The following is a 12,072-nucleotide window of genomic DNA, read 5'->3' as shown; positions in this document are numbered from 1 at the left end:
TGATCAATAAAGAGGGATTTTGTTAAAAAAAATTCATGATCAACCGAGTGAAATGCCTAGTAGATAGGCAGTAGCTAAATGAGTAATAGGAGCTGAAAGGCAATTGCAACAATTTCCCTTCAAGACCTTCATGGAACCTCATTCCATCCAGCTGAATGTTTAGTTCTAATTATGCTAATACTAACATTACCTTTTCACCGGCTGGATAGAGGTAAATTTTATTGGGCAATGAAGTGGGTGGGCTATAAAAAGTTATGTATGGCTGAAGTGTAAATTGCGGGTGAAATACTTTTTCTATAGAGATTAGGAAGTGACCATTTAAATGAGTGGCTTATGCTTTGGGTTCAGTAACCAGTGTTGTTGTGGGGATAAAATCAATTGATTTACTTATCTGTAGTTCAACAAAATTATTATTATTTTGTTCCAATCCAAGGTTTCTTTATCAGAGGGAAGTAATGAGTTGATATTAAAATTTCTTTCGTTTTAATGATTAATCTTGAGGATTTTTTTTACAATCAACTCACTATTGATTAATATATTTATCGTTGTTAATTTTATGTAGTGTCCACGGAGTTTTTTCCTGTTTTTTTCAAATTTTTTATTCCTTAGAGATTACTATTATTTCAGGAGTAACCCGATGTCTGCTGCCACTATAATTTGCCTTCTTAGGTATCATCAACATACTTTAGTTTGATCCCTGTGATTATTTCCAGTTTCTTGTTTAAATAATATCTGCATAATCTCATTTATAGTATTTACTCTGGTGAAATAAAAAAAGTAAGTTTGATTAAATGCTAAATTCATTTGAAAAATATTCATTGAATGTTTATTGCATAAGGATGATGTAGTGTGTGAAGGTTTGGATAAAAACAAAGAGACTGCATTGGCCTCAATATGCTGAATTTGTGGGAGTGGAGAGGATTGTGATACTGAGGATAATGGGTGCATGGCAACTCTAAAATGCCATCTCTCAGTGTATGAGTTTTCATTGCGCCTGTCAATCAAAATTGGGGGACCCCATTTTATGACAATTATATTTTTTGGGAGGAAGGAATGCGAATGCTTGTAGATAGTATCAGGAAGAATAAATTTAAGCGTATCGCTTCTTTTAATATTTGAGGAAAGTTTGAATCAATACAATTTTTCTGATTGACATATCTATTAGCTGTTTGAATGAGTATGATGATTTATGAGTAATAATTTGAAATACTTTCTGTTAGACAAATGTGCAAGATAGGGAAATGGCATTGGCATGAATCTTTCAAATTGTAATATCATGTAGATGTGATTAAAAAATATCTATTTATTAATATTATGAAATATTACTTTTTATATATTTCCATTCGAATAGTCGATTATTGATAAGTTCTACATCTTCTGACCATTGATTTTCCTATACAATGTTAAGGCACAGGAAGTGCGAGGTGATCAACTAGCAGTACACTAATTATGTGAAAATTTTTGAAAAGATGAATGAAATGGACAAATTGAATAACGAAATAATGTGGATAAAACTAAAAAATTGGTTAATTAATATGTGTGAGACTATATGAGATGCCACTGAATATGAGGCTGCGTTTGCCTGAAAATTATGTTTGTATGATTATCCATCAATTCTAATTATGTGACAGCCCTTGCCCTGCTATTACCGTTATTAAATATTTTTAGCTGTGGAATTTTCATGCTTTTGTGATTCTTTGAAATTGGATCAATGGCTGAACGTTTTTTAATGCCTGCCAGCAATATTTAATTTATTTAAGCATTTCTTCAGTTTAATAGTGCTGCTTATAAATATTTTGGCATAATTTATGAACTTTAAACACCTGTCATATATTTTTTGGGAAAGAGTTTGAGTTCTCATTTTAATACCATTCATTTTCTTTCTAGGGAGATGGTACTTTTGAAGGCAGTGGAGGGGAAATAGTAAGTTAAATCCAAGATTCAAACCCCCTAATATCATAATTATTAATTTATTTGTATAATTTGATTCACATGTAGATTGTTTTTCATATTTTTTTATGATCAGAGTAGCTATCTAATTATACTGCTGAATAAAATTTAGTAATATTTACTTGTGCCCAACGTGTAAGATACTGAACTTTTTACCCATTCCTTAGTATTGCATAAAAATGTGTGTCATTTGTGATAATTTATTGCCAAATTCCATAAAACTGTGGGAAATGCCACAACAGTTACTTTTGATGGCGTCATCCGCTAATCATTACGAAGTCATCTGCATCTGCTAAAGCACTCGGCTTGGCTGGACATCGAGGGATCTTGATTTAATTCCCTGTCAAAGCAAATGATTTCTAAACTTTAAAATTGTTGCATTGTGATGATTTTTTGATTCAATGGTAGTCTCTGGGATTTTCTTATAAACTTTCTGTATCAGATGTTACAAATGAAAATCTTGGCTAAATGGAGTAGTGTAATGAATAATTATTTATTGCAAATTTGCATGAGAGCTTGTTTAAAAATTAACTTTTGCAAGTATGTTTGAGGAATTAAATCAAATCATTTTAAACCAACTGGTTGTAAATTTGAAAGTGTGCATATAGCCATTTGGAATTTTTGCAGATTGTTGGGCCTCCAGGGCCTCCTGGTGCTCAAGGACTACCAGGGCTTCAAGGGCCACCTGGAATTAAAGGTGACAGGGGAAATGATGGAGCGAAAGGTGAACCTGTGAGTATGAACAAAGCATCACTGAAATGAAGGTGGCATTCCATGTCATATTGGGAAGAGAGTTTGGACAACATAGTGCGTGATTTTTTTACATTGGTCTGTTCCAATCTATGTTACTCTATCCTTAGCTCTTTTTTCAGGAAAAGGTTATATGGGTATGATTTAGCTCATATACTGGCATAAATGATGTATTTCTCAAAAATGCCAGCCTATAATCTTATGCCTGTGCATATCTACCCATATCAATTGCTCGAGAGAAAAATATTTTCTCATTTATATCATTTACATTATGACACTACGAAAAGGATTAATACTGATTTTCATTTTGTGGTAATTTTAGCATGTGTACATGTTTAGATAATCATTGACTGTCTTCTAATATGCTATCATCAAAGATGTTGACAGGTTTTCATTTTAATTTGTCTTGGGAAAACAATATTTGCCACAGTATTTTGAGGTACAAAGTGGGGAAAATTGTGATTTATATTTTATTAACTGCCATGGAGTACAATGAGTTTGAAAAGACCAAAGAGTACCCAGTTAAGGTTCTTCACCTCTTGAAGAAATTAATATAAATATATTTTTTAACTTGACTACATCACTGCAGAATTGAATTGCAGGTCATCCCAAAAATGTTTTAGAGAGAAATTCTGCGTAATGAACAAATTTATGGCAAAAATTGCTTATATCTTACATATAATTATATAAGTGTCATATATTGATTATAATCATTACGGAAACATTTTGCGGTATTGCCTGGCTCATAAGATGCTTATTTACACAAAAATGTGCTCCAAAATCAGCCCGCATCCTATAGACCTGTGATATACCGGTATAACTTTGACTTGCATGGTCTATCATGAAAGTAATGCACATGATTTTATAGTGACTTGACTATCCACAGTAAAACCGGTCAGGAAATGTGTTGGGGGTCTGCTCTTCCAATGCAGCTAGTTGTTAGTTTGCTCCAAGCAGTCTGAGGGGAAAGCCATGCCTCTGTGGGAAGTGTGTTTTTCGTTTTGGGGCAAAGGAGCGTTTGCTTTGACAGCGATATGCCATCAAGCTTTGCATGCAGTTTGGTAAGAATGCAACCAAAACATGCCAAATGCTTCAAAAGGCCTTCAAGGACAACTGCATTTCAAGGTCACAGTCTGGGAGGTGGCACAAGGCGTTCAAGGAGGGCCGGTAGGAGGTCGCTGATGTAGCCCTTTCTGGATGCCCAGCAATGGCCAGAATCGACAAAAACGTGAATCATGTTTGTGAAGTTTTGCATTCCATCCATCAATTGAGCATCCATCCAATTGCTGACACCCTACACATGTCCACATTTGCGGTACATGGGATAGTGACCAAGGATCTGGAAATACTTTAGGTCTGCGCGAAGCTTATGCCGAAAGTGTTAATGGAAGACAGGAAAAAACTTGAAGTTTTGTGCTGTCAAGAATTGTTGCATTTCATTTTTTGCTTAACTGGAGACAAATCCTGGATGTTCAAGTACGACCCAGCATTGAAAAGACAAAGCAGCTAGTGGTGCACAAAATCATCCCCTCGCTTCAAGAAAGCGGGAATGAACAAGTTTCACATCAAAATGTGGAAAACATCCAAAAGCATGTTACTATGTTTCTGAGAGACGTTCCCATTGAGGAGTTTCAGGATGCCTTTCAGGCATGGCAGACATGCCTTTGCAAGTGTATTGATGCAGGGGAAGACTATTTTGAAAAATTCTAAGTATTTGCACAAGTACGATCAATAAATCTATTTTTCTCAGAGAATGTGCATTACTTTTATAGTAGACATTGTATGAGGGCAAGCCAATTCGCCAAGAAAAGTACTTAAAGTATTGTTTCCTGTGTCAGGCATAAAAATGATTGCATTGATGACAAATTTCAATAAATTCTCCATTCTGAGTCTGTAATAAGCAGCAGAGTTTTCTTATTTTGTTGAAAGTACTTAATAAAAAAAATCACTGATTAAATTTTATATTTATGCTATGTAGTTATTTAGTTTCATCTTGCATGTGATACTGCCACGAAACTTAATACACATTGAACTAGTGGGAATGTTGCTCCTTTGTTTATGCATACATACATTATATATCTCCCAATTAACTCTGAGTCGACAGGTATTCAACTTAAAGTCATATTAAAGTGTTGCAAAGGCACAAAAATGCTTGCTTTTAATGCAAATTTCAATAATATCAAAATAAGAACAGAAACTAAGCATCACAAAAAATTAAAATGATTAACATAAAATTAAGGAATCTGAAGAAAGAGGATTGCCTTACAGCATTGTATTTAAACTTCAAGTCATGAATTATGCTTTGGAACGCAGAAACAAGGCATTTGAAAGGTGTTTTGGCCCGCCTCCAACTGAGAAGATGATACAAGAATAGAGGGAGCTGAATCTGGATTTAGTAAATACAGATATGGGTAAAAAACTTACATTCATATGCTTCTAAATACTCAGATTGTCCACTGAAATTGCCACTTGAATTTAAAAGAAAGGTTATAAGAAATTAACTACTAACATCATACTGACAGGAAGAATGAAACAGATGTCAATTTCTAGTGTTGCTGATTGAAAAAGTGCTGCTGGAAAGTTAAAAGTGAGACTCTAATAATTTCTTTTTAAAAATGTGATATTTGCAATACCCTACATGCAAGTGAAGATGACATTATGTGAGAGTAAAGTGACAACTCCCGTGAAAATAACTGCAGAAATGATTTAGTAGCACTGATTACAAATTTCTGGGATGCCTTTAATAGAGCTGCTAATTTTTTAATGTAAGCATTCAATTTTCTTTGTATTAAGTGTTAACATGAAAATGCACTGATTCTTTTCTGTCTGAACTAAATATATGTCATAAATTCTCACCTGATATAGAGGGTACATCTTATGGGCCAAAAGATACAGTAATTTACTTTATTTTCCAGTTAATCGAATGCAGAGGCACATAACATGCTCCCCCTCTTTTATACATGTTTTCCAGAAACAATGTTTACTTTTTTCTTGAATTAACATATTTATATATCGTATTAATTTTATAGTTATTCATGTTTTTAAATGTAACCAGAGAACATTGCTGTTAGATGCCTTATCATCATCATTTTTTAAACCCTGACATTCATCTTTAGAGCGAAATGAAGAATTACTTGAGGCCTTTTCTTCAGAAACTGAATCTCAGTATAACAAATCATCCCCTGTACAATCAAGCAAGTTACTAATTCCACATTTCTTAAATGATTTCCCGACTGCCTCTCATTTCACTCCAAGTGAATATGTACTCTAAAACTGGTTGAAATATGCAGTAAAATATTAAAATATGCAGTAACATGAATGAAACAATAAAATAATGAGTATTTATACTACCCTCAACAATCTATCATTCTACCTTCTACAATTTTATCTAATTCCTCTGTGCAGTCACTTGACACTCGGAATGGAGGATATTCACCTGAAAAATCACCTTTTTCAATCAATCAACCTTCTTTTCTCTAAGAAAAAGCCTCATCTCTCAGCCTCACTTATTTGTTACAAACTGCCCATGAGCGTTAAAAATAGGTCTGCTGTAACTGCTTTTAAACCTAAGAAGCTGAGAATGCTCAAAATCTACTATAGGGTTGGTGAATTCTTGGATGAAAAACACTGATTACACTGATATTCCTTGTGCATTATTATGCTCTGCATAGTAATGTTTTAATGCACAGTGGAACCTGACACAATGAGCACCTGTATTTCTGAGAAATTCACATAACGAGAAAAAATACTTTAAAAAAATGACTTGCTGAACTCTCCCAGAATGATTGCATGTCTGCTGCTTCAATTTGTGTTTAGAACTCATTCTACTAGCTTCTTAGCATTGTTAGTGATCACAAATTCGTCCAAACTTGTGTTCAGACATTCATGATTTTTATGTGCAAAGTTTCATAATATTTTTTGTAAAGTTTTACTATTGTCCTTGAAGAAAAAGTCACCGGATGAAAACCATAAGAGAATTAAAATAACTATTCAAATGAAAATTAAAATTGCTAAAAAATGAGAATGAGGTGTCATTGTGGCTGATATAGCATGCACTCACAATCAGTCAGCAATTCAAATGAAAAGTTAAATTGTTGAAAAGTGAGAATAAGATGTCAGTGTGGCTGATATAGCATGCACACACAATCGGTCAACATCAGGCATTTGCACTTTCCTCAAAAACAAGGACACTATTCAGGAGAGAGATGCTTTAAAGAGGGACAAGAATATCTAAGCAATGGTTGTATATTCTCAACAACAATGAATGGTTGCCTCAGATCTGGATAAATGAAAAGCAATTGCTAGGTGATGGTATTAACAAGAATATCATTTGTGAGAAGGCAAAAGTGATTTTAGTCATCTCGTTACGAAGACGCATGCCAGGATCATCCATGAACTCTAAAGAAGTATTTAGGGGAAGCTGTGGGTGGTTCATGAAGTTAAGGAGAGGAACTGGCATCCACAGTTTTGTAAGGCACAGTGAAGCAGCAAGCTCTGACTTGAAGGCAGCAGAGAACGTCAACCAGGACTTCAAGAACATTATAGACGTTAGATAGAATAGATATTATTGTGACGAGATGATTCTCTTCTGGAAAAAGATACATTTTACAGCGGAGAAGAATGCATTTTCTGACCACAACCCATTGAAAGACCATCTCATACTGCAATTTTGTGGCATTTTGAGCAGTAAACCCCTCCTTGTTTACCAATGGGAAACTCCATGAGCCTTCAATTGAGTGTGAAGTCCATGAGAGTAAGAGGCTAAATGTGATGTGGATGTCATGGGGGGCATGGGAAACATATTTTATATAATAATTAATACTATGGGCAAAATTGTTCTGTATAATGAGTGTTTTGCTTTACGAGAAAGATTCCGGAACAAATAATGACTTCTGTACAAGGTTCCTCTGTACTCTCTCTTTTCACTGTTTTTTCACAATTTGTTTATTATGTTCTATGTCATGTACTTGACCAGCAAAACAAGAAACGTTATTATATTATTATTATAAAAGGCTCCTAATTATTTTTATTGTTATAATGTGGCTATAAATTTAAAATAATTAATGAAAATTGAATTTATGATGATCTTGATCAAGCAAATGCTTAAGAGTTGCTTATGCATCGAATTACATTGGAAAAGATGTTGTCCAACCTCCACCAGATGTGATGTGGATGACCCAGGGTTGAGTTTCTTCCTCTGTAAATTTGTATCTGGAGTTTTGTGTTAACTTAATGAAAGAGTTTATTCAAATTTGAAATTTTATGACCAGATACAATTCATGAGAATGGCATAAAATCTTTGCGATTTAGATTGTCATTGGTTTATTTAGTTGAATTAGTCTGCTCTTCCTTTGAAAAAAATATTATTTAAATATTTTAATGCCTGTAGGTAACACTTATTAAATTGTTTTTCAGGGAGAGAAAGGTGCCAAAGGAGATCCAGGACCAATGGGATTGCCTGTAAGTTATTTTGAATTTCAGTCCTTTTTTGATAGCTCATCGATCTTACTTTGAAAGAAGTTTGTGACCCTTGAATGGCCATGCCTTTTATTATGATCTATTGTCTTTTAGGGAAGTCATGCTTTTGCTCATTCCATTCCAGGGAATTGGAAGAAACCATTAGGAGTTTTCAGTAAAACTATCCCTTCTAACTAAGCTGGAGCAGAAAAACGCCAACAATATGTTTCATGTTTTTCATATTCCATTTTTTGTATTCACTTGGTTTATGGGGATCAAGATGGTGCGGTGGCTATCGTACTGGCTTCCCACCCAGAGGGCCTGGGTTCAAATCCCAGGCGTGTTGAATATTTTTCAGTGGTATCTTGATCCCTACATGAGGTGCTTTGTGGAGGGCACTTTGAGTGAGTACGCCGTCCTTCGGATGGGACGTAAAGCTGTGGACCCCTTGGCGCCTTTCGATAAGAGTAGGCTAATGCCGACGCCAGGTTTCTCTCCACCCTTCATCCTTTCCTGTCCATCCCTAATGGCGCAAATGACCTTAGCTGTCGGTCGCCTTCCCTAAATACTACTACTCACTTGGTTTATTCCAGAGCATGAACCAGTGTTCAAGACGTTGTAAGAGATTGATTCAATAGATACTAATCTTCATCTGCTTCTTGGATCCATTCCTTATTCCTCTAAAGGAACCATTAATTTTATGTAAAATATATCTGAAAACTTTAATTGGCTCAAGTGCAGTAACATTTGAAGTTTACAGTAATGAGAAGTAAGCTCATTTAATATCGTCAAAAAATGTTGATTGCCCTCACCCTTTACTTAGTTTACTGTCATATACCATCAATATAGTCATTTTTATTATTTCCTTGAGTAAAAATTAAAAATAAGATAAATGACACAAAATCAATAATTTTCTGCTTGTAATTGATTTTGTCTGGTATTGCATGGTGAGAATTTCCATGGTTAACCCCTCCTGATGTTACTAAGCAATTAAATCTCAGTGATTTTTTTATGAATAAATTTTTTTTATGGAATATAACAAAGCTAGAGTTGTTACTAAAATTATTTCTACTTAGAATTCTGAAAAAAATGCACTCTTGCCTCCCTCTTTCCTGTCCCACAAGAGTCAGTGAGACTTTCACCACGTTTGTTCATAGGGATAGTCTTTCATAGAGTTTTCACTGGCCATTGAGTGTTCATTAATCCTCATATGAGTTGCCTTCCATGACAAAGCAGACTACAGATACCATTAGCATATTTTATTTCATTCAGTATGTATGTCAGTTTAATGGTAAAACAGCAAACTCTCACTAATCCAGCCTATATGGAGGCAGAGGTCCCAATTAAGTAAAATTTGAATTAACCAAGGATTTTACACAAGTAACCCTATACATTATTTATGACCTCATTTCATGTGCACACTTAATCGCCAATGACTTAAAATTACTTAATACTGTGAGCAGGAAGCCTCAGTTATCAGAGCATCTTATTCAAAGTTGATAAAATTCTTTTTGAATAAAATACATCTTAGAATGCTCTAAGAAATTAGCTAAGTTATACTTAAGTTACCTAAAATAACATTTTTAAAATGCTATTATCTGCTTTTTTCAATGATGTTATCCCATTTATTTGATCTCTATGCTAACATCAAGTGAATTTATTGTGTTTATAACACATAATCAAAGTTTTACTTAAGAAAACTGTGCCAGTTCTCTTTTGTAAATTTTAGTTTTATGCAATGCTTGGTCAACTCTATTCTCAGGCATGCTTAAATTATATTATCAGCAGAAGAAGCATACATGTATAACTTACTCAGCTAGCTGTCAGGTGGCAAAGCAAGGCACCTTATCTTACCACCTCCTACTGTGTAAATTGTCAGTTTCAGGAAGGGAGGGGCTACTGTCTCCAGTTAACAGCATTTTTATTTCATCCTTTGGATATCCAAGAACAGCAACTTGGTATTTCACAACTTTGGGATCAAAATGATTGTGAAATACATTTGTTATGATAACTCTGGTAAATCATGACTTTGCTGAATCCTTATAAGGTATAGGGAGTTCATTCCTTATTTTTCTCAGAATTCAGGGTTGTTGAAATTTTCCCACAACAGCACTCTTTACCTTGATACCATCTGCATTAGCACCAAAAAGTGTGTATATCATTTCTTCACTGATATTTTGTCCAGGAATCTATGACTTAATCCTGAAAGCTTGTGTGTTTTCTGTTGAAGCTCTCCAATGCATATGTGTTACATCTGCATAATACATTTGACATAATTATAAATTGTATTCCTGCATCAGTGAAAGCAATTGGACAATATAAATGGTTCATTGGTTCACTATCAGCTTTCATGACTTCATGAGACACTATTCTTTCTCAAAAATCATGTCTCCTCTCAGATCATCTTAACCAATGACAACTTGCAGTGAAGTTCTTAACATGTGTTAGGCAAGTTTTTCTGGTATACCATGAGTTCTGGTGCCCCAATTCTTATTCATTATCTGATCACTCCTGCATGTACCACCAAAGAATGGTTTCTTTGTGTTTTTTTTATATTTGGGCAACCTTAAATGTTTACCAAGGCTTCCAGTCAATATTCTGGTCATTAACAATACTGGAGTCTGGTCATTAACATGATACTTGAGTACATTTAACTTGATTTAACCAATCTTCTTTTCCAATTGAGATACCATCTGTATAGCTAAGCCAAATAAGTACAGGGATCCTAGTTTCCAGCAACTTAAGTTTCATCACCTTGTCTACATGTTTTAAGTGATATATTTCCTTTTAGCACTACCCTTTTGTTGCCATATATGTTGCATCATTTTACTTCCAGAAGAACTCAATATAATTAGGTATGTTCTATGCAAGTTACAAGAGGACGTTGAAAGAACTGGCCTTCTATCATAAACAAATATGTCCCAATAAAGTTGCATGGAGCATTTTGAGGAATAAGTGAATTATTTGCTTCGTGTATCACTTGCAACTCCCGATTGGTACTGGGATAGGAATTCCATTTGCTTAGTCTCAGGTGAGCTTGACTGTCATCTGCCAAGCCAGCCTTAGAGCTGTTAACTCTGTTGGGTTTTAATATTGACTCTTCTTAATTACTTGCATGATAATGTACCTGCGGGCTCTCATCAATGAAATGAGTGCAGCTTTATTATCTAAGGTAATCCTGTTTTATTTTATGCACATACATACAATGAAATAGCATCTCCAAGTAAAACCTAATATTAATTTAAATGGGTGGCATATAAAATTTCCAGCCTTTAAAGCAACTATAATCTTTTTAGTGTGGATTTCCCTAATTTTTTATGTTGTTTAATTTGATAGTTTAAGTATTTTATGCTCAGATAAAATATATCTGCTTTGATATGACTGTGTGTATGCTATAATACGTGTGTGCAAATGGTTTTATAGATTAAAAAATATGTAACTTTTCTTATTTGATAGTTATGAATTTAAAATTTGAAGAAAATATTTCATAGGCCATAAGAATATAGGACTCATACAGATGACAAGTTACTTTTTCAAAGAGATATATGCTGCATCTATAAATGGGAATATCCTATATAGGTCTAGATTAAATTTCTAATGAAAATGTTCATTTGTACAAAGAGATTATTTCTATTGTACATTTGTAAAATAGTGTAGGGCATAACATTATCTTAAGTAGTAGTAGTAGTAGTTTTAGGGGAGTTGACTGACAGCTGAGGTCATTTGCGCCATTAGGGATTGATGGGGAAAGAGGAAGGATGGAAAGAAACCTGGTGTCTGCATTTGCCTCCTCTTTCTGGAAGGTGCCAAGTGGTTGGTGGTATAGCGTCCTATTGGACAGATGGTGTACTCACTTAAATTTCTCTCCATAAAGCAGCTCAGGTAGGGATTGGGATACCACCGGAAAATATCTGC

General features: G+C 34.4%; 1 protein-coding gene across 3 annotated transcripts in view; it reads left to right on the top strand.

Annotated features, from left to right (window-relative positions):
- The window catches only part of LOC139689417 (collagen alpha chain CG42342-like), a 542,037-nt gene that overhangs the window by 482,037 nt on the left and 47,928 nt on the right, over positions 1–12,072 (top strand). For all 3 annotated transcript variants that reach the window (XM_071586532.1, XM_071586531.1, XM_071586530.1), the window contains 3 exons: positions 1,888–1,923; positions 2,578–2,682; positions 8,116–8,160. In XM_071586532.1, the coding sequence (XP_071442633.1) occupies positions 1,888–1,923; positions 2,578–2,682; positions 8,116–8,160 (186 nt within the window). The remainder of the gene's footprint in view (positions 1–1,887; positions 1,924–2,577; positions 2,683–8,115; positions 8,161–12,072) is intronic.

The sequence above is a fragment of the Hetaerina americana genome, unplaced genomic scaffold (assembly GCF_022747635.1).
Source record: "Hetaerina americana unplaced genomic scaffold, ioHetAmer1.1.p SCAF_23, whole genome shotgun sequence".
NCBI lineage: Eukaryota > Metazoa > Arthropoda > Insecta > Odonata > Calopterygidae > Hetaerina > Hetaerina americana.
Note: the sequence above shows the minus strand (reverse complement) of the source record. Positions and strands in the feature narration are given on the sequence as shown.